The following is a 14,537-nucleotide window of genomic DNA, read 5'->3' as shown; positions in this document are numbered from 1 at the left end:
GTCCCTTTGGGCCACATCTGAGATGAAGATGAGTCTCAATTGAAAGATGGTCTTGCTGCAGTTGAGTGAAACCTCTTTAATCTTTACTGTGAAGACACTTGATTCCAGCAGCTTCTTGGTGCCAAATAAAACAAGTGCCCTGTTCCCCACACATACAACTTCTGGGTGCAATTCACTTGTCTCTGCTGCCTGGCTATATCCCCTTCGTTGTGTTTTCACATTTTAGAGGTGTCAACAGAACAGCCAGCAGGCAGTCCTGGAATTCTGGGGAAGCTGTGTGTTCCCCATGAAAATGCAAACCTGCAGATTTTTATGTTTTCAGGAAATACTGCAAAGAGCTTGTGGAACTACAGTCGTTGCTGGATCCCCACAGGAGGACAGCAGCTGCAGGACAGAGGGAGGTGAGAGTGGGGCAGCTTCTTCTGAGGTCCCCAAATATGACCAGGGCTTTCTGCTGTGGGGGAAACATGATTACATAAAACTGTGGAAGAGTGGAGAGCATTGAACAAGAGAATTTTGAAATAAAGCTGTGCCTCTCTTCTGGGTGATGTCTGAGGATGGGAGTAAGGGAAAGAGAAAGGCTGCTGTTGGGTTTGAGGTGAGGTGTTTCTACTCAAGATCTCATGCTGTCCACTGGAGAGTTTTTGACTGCATTTCAGGCTGAGCTGAGGTAATTGTAACTGTTTTGGGCTTTGCCTTGGAACCAGGACACTTGAACTTTGCCAGGGGTAGGACAGCAAGCCTGTGATGTTGCTGTTGCTTTGGGCTGGTGTTGAAAGATCAAGCAGGGAAGAAGAGCATTTACTAAGAGACAGTGTGATGGGGAGCACAAGCAAGACAGGGCCCTGTCTTGCCAGAGAGGAATTGTGTGTGATCCTGAGGTCTGAACTGACACATAGTGTTCCTGCAGTAACCAAGTTGTCTTGCAGTTACAATGTCAGCAGCAGAACTGGAGAAGGATCTTATCAATGCCAAAGAGGAGCTGGAGCTAATGGCGAAGAAGGAAAGAGAAAGCAGGGTGAGCTTGTGATGGAGCCTGTGCTGATCTCCCTTACCTTCAGCAGACCTTAGGGGTGCCCCTCACTGGAGGTTTTGGATCCCACTGTTGTGAGGGTACCTCTCATTGTTGTGAGAGAAATGGGGCAGCAGCTTGCAGGGGGGGTATGGGCTTTCAGAAGTCTCTGACGGGCTTCTCTTCCCTCTGCAGCAGGAGCTCACTGCTCTCCAGTCTGTCGTGGCCACACAGGAGGAGGAGCTGCAGGTGCAGGCCTCGGATATCGAGTCCTTGACCAGAACCATCCAGATCAAAGAGGACCTCATCAAGGTGAGATACTATGCTAGGCTGGGTCAGTTCCACCTGGGAAGGCTGCAGAGGAGTCTTTTTGTCCCACACATCCTCAGACCAGTGTGACTGGCTGGCTGTGGATGCTGTTGCTGGTCGTTTGCCTACAGCTTTCTGTGTTCCTTTGGCCAGAAGGCAAAGGCCATAAACCCCCAGACTGTTGTTATTTGTTTTTTAACCAAACACCCTCCTTCAAGTCCTTTAATCAGAATGCATCGTGTCCCTTCTTGGTTCTTATTGCAGGCTATGGTTTGTGCCTAATCCACTCTCAGTGCTTTGGCATTTTTTTCTTAGGAGACCTGGATCTCTGCAAACACTGGAAACCTTTGGCAGTTGCATTCCAGGGAGGTTTGTGAAGGTCCAGCTGTCTTTGTTACTGATCCCTTCCTCACTGAGCCCTCCTGCTGTTTGTTGGTTGTCAGGATCTGCAGATGCAGCTGGTGGATCCTGAAGAAATTCCAGCTGTGGAAAGGCTGACACAAGAGGTGCTGGTGCTTCGGGAGAAAGTGGCCGTAGCAGAGTCACGAGGACAGGAGGCTACTGGAAACAGAAGGCAGCAGGTAGTGTGCCAGTGGGGCAAGCTTGGCTATGTTTGTATTTCTTCTGGTACTCAGTTACGAGGCTTTGTTTTCAGCCTTTGCATGTGCTGAGATGCGCTTGTTCTTGGAAGCTGACTGTGTGAATGTGGGAATACAGAGAAGATCAGTTTTCTTTAGCACTTGTCCAAAGGACAAAGGTTTTTGGGAGTCCAGGGATGACATGGATCAACTTGGACACAAGCAAGAGAGGAAGGAGAACCCCCACTTCGTCAGGGACAGCTAGATACCTCCTTTGATTTCTGTCTCTGTTTAAGAGCTGCTCTTGTCTCTTCTCTCTAACCAGTTGTTACTGATGCTGGAAGGGCTGGTGGCTGAGAGGAATCGATTAAATGAAGCTCTTCAGGCAGAGAGGCAGCTCTATGGCAGCCTGGTGAAGTTTCACACACATCCAGACAGGTAAGTGAGGCTGCCTTGGCTCTGTGCTGCCCTGCTCTCCTGCCAGGGCAGGTGTGGGTGGTCCAGTGGGGCAATCCCTGAAGCCGGGATCATTCAGCAAGTCTGAGAGCTTTTCAGTGGGGAAAGAAGGAGTCTAGGCAAAGGATCAGCCAAAACCTTCTTTGAGAGTCCAAGTTTTAGGCTTTTTCCCTTGAAGAGGCTGCAGTGGCCAGCTTTAAATGCTCCCTTAAACTCCCCCCATTGTCATGGGATTTCCATCTCTGTTCCTTGGCTTATCTCTTCCCAGCTCAGTTTTCTACCCACACTTGGCCACCTTTCAGAGACTGCTGTCAAATTCCCAGCCAACTGTTGGGGTGGTAAGGATCTCTCTAGATGCTTGTCCAGGCAGTTGCCTGTTCCCTTCATTAATACCCTGCCCTTCACAGGGCTGCAGCCTCTGGGATATTTGAGCTACCTGATAGCAAGGGAGCACATAAGTGGAGTGCTTGGGAAAGTACTGAAGAACAGCTGTGACTACGCGGCCCCTAGCATGGGCTGGGGCCTTTTTTGGGGGTGGCTGTGCTCTGGAGAGGTCTGAGGTGAGCAGGAGGTGGCTGAGCTGCCTGGAGAGCACCCGGGGCTGTGCCTGGTGTCGGTGTCCCTGATGGAGGGGCCAGTTTGCTGTGCGCTGGCTGTGGCCTGTCTAACCCTCTTCCCTTCTGTGCCACGTGTCTGCTTAGTGCTGCGAGAGACCACGCTCTGCAGGTGGAGCTGGAAGGGGTCCACGAGCTCCGGGGACAGCTGGAAGAAGCTCTTGGAAGAAGCTTGGAGTGTTTGAGCAGGCTGGAGACACAGGGCGCCATAGGAGGTGGGGAACAGGAGCGTGTGAGAGTCCTACCCCAGCATGCCTTCTGAGCACTGGCGCTCGCCCGCCTGCCACGGAAACGGTTCACTAACCCGTCTCACTGACTCTAAGCTTTGGTACTTAGTGATGGTACGATAGAACTGGCGCAGGGCTTGTTTTTGTTTTATTTTTGAGCTGCTTTGGAAACGGTGATCAGTGCAATCCACCTGTGTCTCGTGTACGTTCCTGTCTGACCTACCCTGGTGGCCACTGATGTATTTGCACATTCAAATCATTCCATTTTAGTTATTCCCCTCTATCTCCCTTCTCTTCCCACCACCATGGGCCAAATAAAGATTCCCTATCTCTGAAGGAAACACCAGATGTTTTCTATCATCTCCCAAGTGCATGAGTGTGAGTTTTTGTATTCCCTCACCATTTTTCTTACCCAGTGACATCTACCCCTTGGGTTGATGGTGGCTGGCCCAAAGGGAGACAGTGTATATGAGAAAAGTATGTGCCAGAGATGGAGAATTCGAGACCTGGGGACACTTGCCTGGGCCTTTTACACAAGACTTGAGTGTAGAACCAGCAATTCAGTTTGTGCTTAAACCAAATCCTACTCCAGTGTTGATGATTTTACTGACTGGCTTTTTTTTCCTAATTGTAAATCGTTTCAATCTAACTTGCAAGTGCGTTCATGGGAGAGCTTTCTCCTCTTTTTGACTGACAGTTTGGGGGGACTGAGACCTGTCCCTGCTCCCAGGGTCTGGGCTGGGTCTGCTCCCTCACTCGTACGTGCACATGTCCCTTACATGCTCCATGTGCCCCTTGGGCCATGGGCAGGACCCAATTTCTGAGGTGCTGGGGACTGTCCCCCTCTGCACCACTGCATACCTCTTCCAGGCCCTCTTCCACCTCCTCTGGGAGTGTGGGAGCCGGTGTGAAAGCTGAAAAACAGTAGCAACAATCTTCCAATGACCAAGGCTTCCTGTGCACCGTGGGCTGTGGATCTGCTATCTTGTACTCAATCACTTCTCAAAATGGCAGGAGAAAATTTTGCACCTCTGAGCATCTGCTTCTTCTTGCTGGGGAGGCTGAGCTAGGAGCAGGCGGAGCAGAAGAACTCCATTGTGCTGGGTTGCACACCTGGACCTGTGACTGCTCTGCTGCATGGCTCCTTGCAACTGCTTCAGCTGGCACCGCCTGTCCTGTGCCTTGTGCTGCACCGACGGCTCGTCCTCCGTGTGTCACATGGGGCTGGGAAGCAGCAGAGCTCTCCCTTGGCATGCAGCAGGTCAGCACTGCCCCTCTGGGTCAGCACTCAGCTGCATCGTGACCACAGCAGTTCCCCTGTGGCCTGAAGGGACACAGCTGGGAGCTGCTGGGCAGCTCTGGATTTTGTTAGCTTTTCCTTTCTTGTGTTTCATCTCATTCCCTTCCTCTTTTCTGTGTAGCACCATCTTCTCTTCATCCTTTTGCTTCTCACTTTGTAGAAGCCTTTGTGTCCCTGTCCTTACCTTTCTCTCTTCCCTCTGCCATCCTGGCACTGATGCCCAGCTGGCTCCCTGGTCCCTTGGTACCATGGAGCCCAGGACCCAGCCCAGAGTCATTGGCATGGGCTGAGAGAAGTCTTGGCTGGTGCTCAGGAATCTCCCTTCTCCACCTGTGTCTGTTTTGCTCTAGATCTGTCCCTGCCTCTGTTAGAGTCACTGCTGTGAAGTGCCCCTTAAGGGCAGTGTTATCCTAGGATCAAGTGCCCCAACTTTTCTGGTCTGTTCTTTAAGGCTTCCTCTTACCCCTGATATTCCTGGCTGCTCGTTCCCTGCAGGATGACCACCCTGAGCATTCCCTGCCTGAGATCACCCTCTGTCAAACGGCGCAGTGCTTTGTACTGTCTCACAGCTCTTCATGGAAGTCACTCCTTCCTCTCTGAACTTCCCCAAGGACCTTGTGTCCCTTACCTTGTTCCCAGCAGTGTGAAGTTTCCCGTGCAGCCAGTGTACCTGGGTGTCCCATGCTTATGGGCCATGTGCAATTTGCAAGCATGTAACATTCTCTGTCTTCAGGCTGGGCTGAAAGTAGTGCTGTGGTTGCTTCTCTTGTCTCCTGTGCTGGTGGCGCACACAGAGCTGAGCAGCCTGGTGTGTTCCTGCTGTGATGGAGGGTTCAAGCATGTGGTGACCACCAGCCTGGGCACAGCTGCCCTGTGTGCACACACCTCTGCTCCTCAGCACCAGCTTCCTCTTCTGCCCCTTGTTTTTAGATTGTTTTGGGATACTTTTTCCTTGAGAATTGTGCTCCCTTTTACTCCTCAGCCCTGGAGCGCTGGGAGCCATGCGGAGCTGTGGGCAGTGGTGAGAGGTGGGATGCTGTCCCCTGGCACAAGAGCTGGTTCTCCCATGTTCCCAGAGTAGCTGTGCAGGCTGTGTGTCACCCTGCTGTGGTCCCTCAGCCATGGTGACCCACCTCGAGAGCCACGTGGCCCTCAGCCCCCCAGCAAAGCCTGCAGCTGACAGTCTGCATCCCCTCGTCCTTCAGGGCCCCACAGGCACTGCTGTCGCCCTGGCTGCTTCAGCAATCAGCGGGTTGTGTCCTTGGGGACTCGCAGGGCTGCGCTTTGGCTGTGCTGAGTGCCACCTACAGGAGCTGCTTCTTCCCTGCGATGCTGCTGCCACTTCCAGCTGTTGCCGAGTGTTTCGTTCCCAGAACCGCATTTTTCCGTGATGGCTGTCCTTGCTCCCTGGGGCAACAGTTGCTTCAGTGGACAAGTTCCACCATGCAGGGTGATGTCTACTCAGGTTCAGCAGTGAGGTGCCCCACATTTTTGCAGCCTCATGGCAGCTGCTTGTCACATGTGGGTCTCCTGAGTGTGTCCCCATCTATGAGCACAGTGCCCTGTGCAAACATGTGCCCTGCTGCAAAGCATGTTCCTGGCTGGTCCTTGGCTATTCTTCCTGAGAGCCAGCTGCTTCCCCACTGGCTTCCCCTTCACCAGTGATGCTTGGCATCTCTCCTGACAGCATTTCTCTGTGTTCCCCTGCTCAGTGTTCTGCCTTGCCTGGCAGCTCCAGATTCGATGGTGATGGATTTGGCCGCAGGCAAAGCTACCACTCCTTTGGTGCACAGGCAGCTGTGGAGCCTGGCCCTGCACAGCCCTAGGGGATAGTCTTGGGCCCTGTCTAAATGTCCCTCTCCCTAGGGAGGAGAGGGGTTGCACCCATCTCCCAGCTGCCCAGAAAAGGGGTTCGAGCCCTCACCCAGGGTTTGGCACCAAGGGGACAGGAGTAGAGCTGTGTGCAAGCAGAAGAACATGACCCCAGCTCAGCCCAAGCCCCCCATGCACTGTGATATGGGACACAAGTGTCTCTTTACCTCTGCAAAGCCAGCACAGGGCTTGCAAGGAGCCCCAGGCCATGCCTGACAGCAGGGCTTGGGCACTGTGGGCAGGGTGGCTGCCCCCAAGCTGCCCCTGCCCGGCAGGTGATGGTGGGGTGTGCACCCCAATCCTCCTGCCAGCTTGGAGCAGTGCCAGCAAGGTTCTCTGACTAAGCTTGTGCTGCTGCTGCTGGCTGTGGCTTGTGAAGTGGCTGCAGGGTGGGCAGTGCATGTGCCTGTGTGTCAGGGCAGCAAGCACAAGACGCGGATGGGGTAGGTACCATTGCTGAGTTCCCATCCCCGGGGCTGTCCCCTCCCTCAGTGACGGGCCAGCACAGGATGCTGGGTTGGGGCTCCAGTATGAAGGGAGGGGGTGGCAGCGCCCAGGGACAGCAGGGAAACCTCAGTCCAGCTGGGAGTGTCCCAGCAGCAGGTGTGCATGAGAGCAGACATCTGCCGTGGGGCTGCCCGCAGTGACCATGGGTGTCAGCAGGGAGGAGGGGACAGAGGCAGTGCTGCCAATGCCGCTGCTCTGAGCGCCTCGTTGTGCTGTGCTGTCCCCTAGGTCAGGCTGCAGGTACACACACCGATGATGCCAGCACCAACTTCACCGACAGCATGAAGGAGGAGGCAGCCCGTGGCTTGGCAATCCAGCAGGCGAGTCAGGGCAGCGCGACGCCGGGAATAGGGGTGGCAGAGCTGGGCACTGCACCACTGCCAAACTGCGTCCCAGCCCCTTCGGAAACGTCCCAGTCACCCTCTGTCTTTGTCTCTCTAGAACAAGCCCCGGGCCCGCAAGGAAAACGGGGGCACTGAAAGGAGCACAGCACCCACCGTGCCAGAACGAGAGCTGCGGGCTGAGGAGGAGCTGCGGGAGCTGAAGGCGCAGCTGGAGGAAGCCGGCTTCTCCTCTGTCTCCCACATCAGGCAAGAGCTCTGGGTCTCTGGAGCCAAGGGGGGGGAGTGGTTGGACGAGGCATCCTGCATCCCGGCCTCTGCCTGTCCTTTACTGTGCCTGTGCCCCCAGGAAGGCGATGCTGAGCCTATGCCTGGAAAACGCCGAGCTGAAAGAGCGGATGGGTGAAGCCACGTCGCTGCTGGAGAGCGGGGAGCAGGAGGAGCCTGGGCTGGGCAGCCCCCTGACCCCTGAGCCCCGTAGGCTGCAGCGGAAGAGCCGCAGTTCCCTCGGGGACCGCCCGGCCGGGGGCAGCGGGGATGGCCAGGGGTTTCCGGCAGAGAGGGGAACTGTGCCCACCAAACGCCCAGCGCTGGAGGCTCGATCCCAGGATGACATGCCCAAGAGACCCTGCCCTGGCAGCCCGGGTGGAGGGGACGGGAGCCATGTAAGTGCACAGGGAACCAGGATGGGGATGGAGATAGAGATGGGGATGAGGGTGGAAATGGGGAGCTGACAGCCCATCTTCCCTCCGGCAGGGGGAGGGCTCCGTTCCTGGTGGGGGCTGGCCAGGGCTGGGCGCAGAGCTGCGCTCCCAGGTGGCACAGGGCCAAAGGCAGTGCCAGGAGCTGCAGGATAAGCTTGCTGCCTCGGAGGCCACAGTGCGGGCGCAAGCTGAGCAGCTGGAGAAGTACCACGTCCTGCTCCGTGAGTTAAAACCCAGGGTCGGGTGGGGGTATGTTCTGAGCCTGGCATGCCCTGTGCACTGTGCTGTGCATGGGGCAGGGGTGGTGAATCCTGACCAGGGGGCCCTGAGCTGATGGGGCTGCCCAGCAGGTGAACCTCAGACCCAGCAGCTCAGCAAGCAAGTGCAGGTGGACTTCCAGGACCTGGGCTATGAGACCTGTGGGCGAAGTGAGACCGAGGCTGACCGTGATGAGACTACCAGCCCTGGTAAGGAGAGCCAGGGTTCCAGGGATCCCTGTGCTTTGCCCATTGGCATGGAGAAATGACACACTGTGCTCTCTGCAGAGTGTGAGGAGCCAGATGTATTCAGTGAGACCAGCCTGGGTGAGGAGCTGGGGTCCCTGTGCCAGCCAGGGATGTCCAGAGCAGGCAAAACTTCCCAGAAAACCATGGCCCTGGAGGATGTGGAAGCCCTGCACCAGCACATCCAGGACCTCAAAGCCCAGCTGCTTAATGCCAACAAGGTGATCCAGAGCCTGCAGCGCCGTGCCCGCTCCATCTCTGTCACCAGTGGCTACACCTCAGGTGCTGAGCGGCCCCTGCCAGGTCCCAAGGCCTTGGCATCCCCAGCCCACAGCCTCACAGATGAGGACGAGGGCTGGCAGTCAGATGGCCATGGCACGCTCTGTCCGCCTGCCCTGCGGGCACACCGTGACCTGCAGAGCCTGGTGCACCGCGTCGCCCTGCTCGAGGCACAGCTGCCTGCAGCCAGGAGTGGAGGCACTTTGCCCAAGGAGCTGCAATCTGCCACTTGGCCAGGGTATGGCCCTGGGGACTGGGACCAGATGGGGAGACACGGATTTCCAGGGGTTGCCCAAGGGTGGTGGCTCCTTGTTGCGTGGTTTCCCTTCAGGCAGGTTCCTGGGGTGTTTGTATGGTGAGGCAGAGTCCCAACAGTGGATGGTGCACAGACTCCCTCCATGGCACCTCATCCCTGCTGTGCTCTCAGGGAGTCTGGCTGCCCTGTGATTGCCCTGCTTGCCCATCTCTCCTAGGAAATACAACTCATTGATCCAGGCACAGGCTCGGGAGCTCTCCCACTTGCGGCAGATGCTGCGGGAGGGCCGTGGGGTGAGCCGCAGCCTGGCCCAGCACCTGCGGGATGCCCTGCGGTCCTTTGAGGACCTTCTTCGTGGCACTGACATCGACTACTACCTGGGCCAGGGCTTTCGGGAACAGCTGGCCCAGGGCAGGCAGCTGGCTGAGAAGCTCAGTGACAAGCTGGGCACCAGTAAGTGCCTCTGGGCATCAGTGGGACTGGATATTGTGGGTGTGCAATGGGTCAGGAAGGGATGCTTTGATGGGTGAAGAGCAGTAGACACTCTCACATCATGGGCTGTGTGGGATACCTGCTTCGAGCTGGGCTGTTCTGTCCTGCTATGCCTCTGTCTGGGACTAGGCATCCTGGGGCATGGAGACACTGACTGGCTCTTCTCTGGCTTGGTTTTTCAGGAGATCGACAAGATGGGGAGGATAAAACCAGTCACGAACTCCTTGCACAGAGGTACCTGTTCGCAGGGAAGGGTTTGTGGGATGTACTTGGCATGGGCACCCTGAGGCCTATCACTGCTCTTGGGGTGGGGGCCCAGGGCACCCTTGGGGCCTCTTCTTCAGGTGGATGTCCTGGGGCTGCCTCTGCTCTGGGGATGAGAAGCCCCATGGGCACTCCATGTCTCTGAGCAGCCTTGCATCATTAGTGGGACACGGCATGTGGGGCATCATGTAGGAAAGAGCTGTGGGATGGAGGTCAGACCTGGTGATGGGCCACCTCTGCAGGCTCAGCCGGGAGCTCCAGGAGAAGAAGGTGATTGAGAGCCTGGAAGTGAAGTTGCAGGAGCGCTCTGAGTCCCCAGGTAGCAGCTGCCCGCCCTCGGAGTCATCCCACTCTGCCAGCAGCTCATCCTTCACCTCTGAGGGGCTGGAGCCCTGCTCTGATGGGGATGCGGCCAGCGAGTACAGCCAGTGCCACGAGGAGCCCGCCCAACATGCAGGTACTGCACGGTGACCAGGGGCCACAACTGTGGTGCCTCTGGACACTGGGACTTGGCTTCTCAGGGTGTGCCAGGGTCCCCAGTGCCCCAGGGAGGAGGGCTCTCTGCCAGGCTGAGCCAGAGCTACTGTAACCTCTCTCTCCATCTCCCTCCTGTCTCTAGGCCTTCACTTTGACTCCTTGTCCAAACCTGTTAGTGCCCCCCTGCCTGACCTGACCCCTGGGCTACCCCCTTTCCTGCCTGCTGGGCCCCCTCCTCCCGTGGCCCCATCACTCCTGGGCTGCTGTGGGAATTCTATCTGCTCCCTGGCTGAGGCACAGCAGGAACTGCAGGTGCTCCGGAGGCAACTGGGAGAAAGTGAGCATGCTGCCTCTTGGCTTGGGTTTGGTACTGCCTGCATGCTGTGCTGTGACGCATCAACCCCCACCCTCTCTGACCTGCATGTCCTGCCCTTGATCTTCTCCTTCTTCTCGGGGCTGTGGCTTTGAGGTTGGGTCCTGCTGCTCTGGCTGGGGGACAATGGAGACATGTGGCTCTCATGTAGAGAGGACCTGGTGGGTTGGATGGACCCATCCAGAGACAGCACTGGCCCGTGGTGTGGGCACTGGCATATCCCAGGTCCTCTAGGAAAAGGCTGATTTGGTAAGTTGTTGTGTAGGAGTGGCGCTGAGACCCTCCGCCTTGTGTCACATAATCATCAAGTCCTGGGAGAGCCCCTGCTCTTCAGGGGGAACAGGTTTGATTGGGACAGGAGGTCAGCGATGGGGGACACTGGGCTGCACTGTTGTGCAGAGCAAGAAGGGGGCAAAAAGCAGATGGAAGGAGTCTGTTGCCCCATTCTTCCTCCCTGTTCATTGTCCTTCTCCTCCTCCCCACTTTGTCCTGTGTGTGCAGGTGTGACACTGCCCATGGCACCAGCAAAGCCCACAGTCCCACTGGGCCCGTTTGGAGAGGGCAGCAAAGCCCCAGCATCGTTTTGCCAACACGGTGCACTGCAGGGCCTGGCTGAGCTCTCCGGGGCCACTGACACCCGTGCCCTCTGGGATGTGCCCCCGCCTGGCCAGCTGCTCTATGGGGCCCTGCCCCTGGGGTACCCCTCCAGCCAGAAGCTAACAGGTATGGTCCATGTTGGAGAGCACAGGGGCAGCCCACCTGCATGTGGGGCAACTGGGAGGACATCTGGCACCACAACAACTGTGGGACAGGGCTCTCCTATGGGGATGGCAAGAGGCAGGTGGCACAGCCTTTCCTGCCCTGAGCTGTGTCCCTGGCTGTGGCAGGGGCAGACCTGCTGGAGGAACACTTGGTGGAGATCCGCAACCTGCGCCAGCGCCTGGAGGAGTCCATCTGCACCAATGACCGGCTCCGGGAGCAGCTGGAGCGCCGCCTGGCCTCCACCAGCAAGGCCAGTGGTATGGTGCTGCATGGGGCTAGGGCTGCTGGGGGCCAGGCCTTTGCACACCCCACTGCTCACCCCGTGCACAATGGGGCACTGGAGAGAGAGACTCAGCACTGGTTGCCTCCACAGGATGTCCCAGTGATGTCTATGCCCAGACACCGGAACTGGGGCTGCAGCTGAGCAGGGAGAACCAGGCTCTGCATGAGGAAAACCGGACCCTGCGGCTCCAACGTGACCACCTCTCCCAAGGTAGGGCTGGGCCAGCATCCTGGGTCTGAGTCCCAGAGGGCACTGGCTGAGTGGGGTGGCGATGACACATACATGCTCTGTCCCCAGAGCTGGCACGAGTGCAGGAGACACTCCTGGCTGCCTGCTCCCGGGCACGGGAGGCTGAAGCAGAGCTGGGCCAGAGGCGTGGGAAGCAGCGGAGGCTGGCGGAAGAGCTCAGTGAGTGCCAAGAGAGTGTCCGGCAGCTCCGTGATGAGCGGCGCTCTCTGCAGGAGGACAACAACAGGTGAGGTTTCAGCCATTGTGGCCCTGGGGCCACAGGACTGGGTGGCATGGCTGGCACTGGACGCATATGTCACTTCTGCAGGCTGCAGCACTCTGTGACGCTACTGCAGCAGCAGAGTGAGGAGCAGCGCCTGCTCCTACAGACCCTGCGCGCAGAGCTGCACGTCTACGAGAGCCTCCCTGGCCCCTCTGCTGAGACACGAGCAGGTATGGGACCCGTGCACAGCGTCCCTGCCCAGCTCCTGCTCTTGGGGTGCTTGGCCCGTCTGCAACCCTTGGGTGGTCCCAAACACTTCTCCTGTGGCAGCAGGTGGCACACAGTGGCCCTGCTGGCAGGCAGAGAGGGAGGCCAGGACCCAGGAGCCCCAGGCACAGAGCCACATCTCTCTACAGGGGCTCAGATGTTTCTTGTTCCAGGCTGCTTCCCATCTCCTCCAGTGCGGGATGTTGGCACTAACTCAGCAGCTCCCCTCTTCTCCCGACTGCCGTCTGACACGTCGGTGGTTCAAGGGACGGACGGTGGGTACCAGAGCCTGCTTGCATGCAGGCCAGACCTCAGGGGCTGCTGAGACCTGACAAACTCGTGGCAGCACCCTTGCTGAGCAAGACTGCAGAGCTCAGGGCAGAGTCAAGTGGCTGGGATGGGACAGGGTGGGTCATGAGGGGAGCAGGCAGTGGTGCTCACCTAGCCCTACTTGTTCCACAGAGCCACATGGGGCAGACGTGCTGGTGAGGAAGAGCGAGGGACTGACACGGGCTCACGTTGTCGGCTGCCTGGACACGTACCGAGCCCTGGAGCAGCACATCATAGAGGGGAAGGCCTTGGCCCGGGAGCTGATGTGTCTCACACGCCCAGCGCTCGGGCTGCCCAGCTGTCCACTCCCGGGAAAGGAGGTAAAGTGTGGGCAATACAGGGCTGGCAGCAGCTGGGGGCCAGACCCTCTGCGCACTGTGCATAATGTGGCTCCCGAGCCCAGAAGCAGCCGTGAGGCCTGCAGGGCTAGCAGGAGACAGGGAGCCTCCAGCCCAGGGAATGCTGCCGGCACTGCCCTGCCGCGCTGGGCTGAGCACTGCAAGTGCCCGGGTGCAGCGGGATGGGGGTGCCCCAGCAGCACCTGCTCCCGCACCCTTCTCCCGCAGGCCCTGGGATGGACAGGCACAGGGCAGGGGCACCTGTGGGGCAGCGCCAGCACCCTACACGGCATCCTGGAGGAGTGTGTGTCTCTCCTCACTGCCTTCTGGAGCACTGTGCTGCCCGTGAGCCCTGCCCAGCACCAGGGCAAGGTGAGCAGGGGCTGGGGGCTGGCAGGGCACTGGGGCAAGGCGCTCACTGCTCACCACACTCCTCTCATCCCAGGAGCAGGTGCTCCAGGGCGAGATTGCAGCACTGAGGGCCCGGCTCTCTGAGAGGGAGGATGCTCTGCAGAGCACAGCCAAGCGTCTGCACAGCACAGCCCAGCTCAAGGACAGCATGGAGCAGTTCATCGTCAGCCAGTGTACGTGGTCTGCGTGGCACAGCCAAGCTAGCCTGGTCCCATGTGCCTGATGTGGTTCTGCAGCACAGGGACTTCAATGACCCCATCTCTCTCTCCTGCAGTGACCAGGACCCACAATGTGCTGCGCAAGGCCAGGACGAACCTGGAGGTGAGTTTGTCCTGACAGCCAGTGTGGGATAGGGGTGGGTGTCCCTGTCCTGATGCTCTGGGGATGGACACAGATGGCACACACCCCGTGGTGGCTGTTGTGGAGTGCTGAGAGCCAGCTGGGTGAAGTGTGTGGGGGACACGGGGACACATTTTCCTTGTCTGCCCTCAGCCAGCATGTCCATGTCCCCAGGGCACAGTAGTGCTCTTCCTTATTGCCACATGTTGTCTCTTGCCAGGTGAAGGCCCAGCAGGCCCTGCCTGTTGTGTGAGCCCCATGCAGGATGAGGAGCAATGGCCCAGCATGGAACAGCCCACTGGCTGCTGAGCTGTGCTGTGCCAGAGGGCTGGAGTGGACCCTGTCTCTGCTACTCTGAGGGCAGGGGTGGAAAGGGGTCTGGGGTGTCCAGTGCTACACAGTTAATGGGTTTGGACTGCTGTGGTGGTTGCATGCCCTCCACCAGCCTTTGTTTGGCATGGCAGCAGCAGCTGCTGGCTTGGGCTTTGTCTGCCCCATGCTTCACCACTCGCTCCCTTCCACCCTCAGTGCTCAGATTGGGGTGACACAGCCCTCCACGCTGAGCACCCCCTGCCCTGGGACCTGGGCCCCTCTGTAACCCTGATGAGTCCCTGTCCCTGCTTGTGGATGTATGTATATGTATATAGACAGAGGTATTGGAATTGCGTTCTGGGGACTCCCAGGCATGTCGGGGCCCCAGTGCAGGAGGAAGATGTAAGAAATGCCATACTCTGTTCAGTGGCTGAAGAGTCCCCAATAAAGGTTTCCTTTGGGTTGTGGTGTTTCTGGCAT

The 14,537-nt window shown here is 58.0% G+C and overlaps 1 protein-coding gene across 9 annotated transcripts in view; it reads left to right on the top strand.

The window, feature by feature from the left end:
* PDE4DIP (phosphodiesterase 4D interacting protein) overlaps positions 1-14,536 on the top strand; it is a 28,809-nt gene extending 14,273 nt beyond the window's left edge. For 3 of the 9 annotated variants that reach the window (XM_069023753.1, XM_069023746.1, XM_069023752.1), the window contains 26 exons: positions 323-401; positions 930-1,018; positions 1,208-1,324; positions 1,765-1,902; positions 2,225-2,337; positions 3,057-3,184; positions 7,104-7,195; positions 7,317-7,465; positions 7,566-7,881; positions 7,973-8,141; positions 8,271-8,387; positions 8,466-8,940; positions 9,176-9,411; positions 9,633-9,684; positions 9,957-10,171; positions 10,334-10,528; positions 11,066-11,287; positions 11,452-11,583; positions 11,700-11,819; positions 11,907-12,084; positions 12,166-12,290; positions 12,477-12,602; positions 12,790-13,367; positions 13,441-13,579; positions 13,681-13,727; positions 13,966-14,536. In XM_069023753.1, the coding sequence (XP_068879854.1) occupies positions 323-401; positions 930-1,018; positions 1,208-1,324; positions 1,765-1,902; positions 2,225-2,337; positions 3,057-3,184; positions 7,104-7,195; positions 7,317-7,465; positions 7,566-7,881; positions 7,973-8,141; positions 8,271-8,387; positions 8,466-8,940; positions 9,176-9,411; positions 9,633-9,684; positions 9,957-10,171; positions 10,334-10,528; positions 11,066-11,287; positions 11,452-11,583; positions 11,700-11,819; positions 11,907-12,084; positions 12,166-12,290; positions 12,477-12,602; positions 12,790-13,367; positions 13,441-13,579; positions 13,681-13,727; positions 13,966-13,998 (4,380 nt within the window). In that variant the 3' untranslated portion in view covers positions 13,999-14,536. Of the gene's footprint in view, positions 1-322; positions 402-929; positions 1,019-1,207; positions 1,325-1,764; positions 1,903-2,224; positions 2,338-3,056; positions 3,565-7,103; positions 7,196-7,316; positions 7,466-7,565; positions 7,882-7,972; positions 8,142-8,270; positions 8,388-8,465; positions 8,941-9,175; positions 9,412-9,632; positions 9,685-9,956; positions 10,172-10,333; positions 10,529-11,065; positions 11,288-11,451; positions 11,584-11,699; positions 11,820-11,906; positions 12,085-12,165; positions 12,291-12,476; positions 12,603-12,789; positions 13,368-13,440; positions 13,580-13,680; positions 13,728-13,965 lie in introns of those variants that run through there. The other 6 variants (XM_069023750.1, XM_069023751.1, XM_069023747.1 and 3 more) reach the window with 6 other exon arrangements.
* Position 14,537: the final 1 nt, after the last annotated feature.

Source organism: Aphelocoma coerulescens, chromosome 8 (genome assembly GCF_041296385.1).
Source record: "Aphelocoma coerulescens isolate FSJ_1873_10779 chromosome 8, UR_Acoe_1.0, whole genome shotgun sequence".
NCBI classification, from domain to species: domain Eukaryota; kingdom Metazoa; phylum Chordata; class Aves; order Passeriformes; family Corvidae; genus Aphelocoma; species Aphelocoma coerulescens.
Note: the sequence above shows the minus strand (reverse complement) of the source record. Positions and strands in the feature narration are given on the sequence as shown.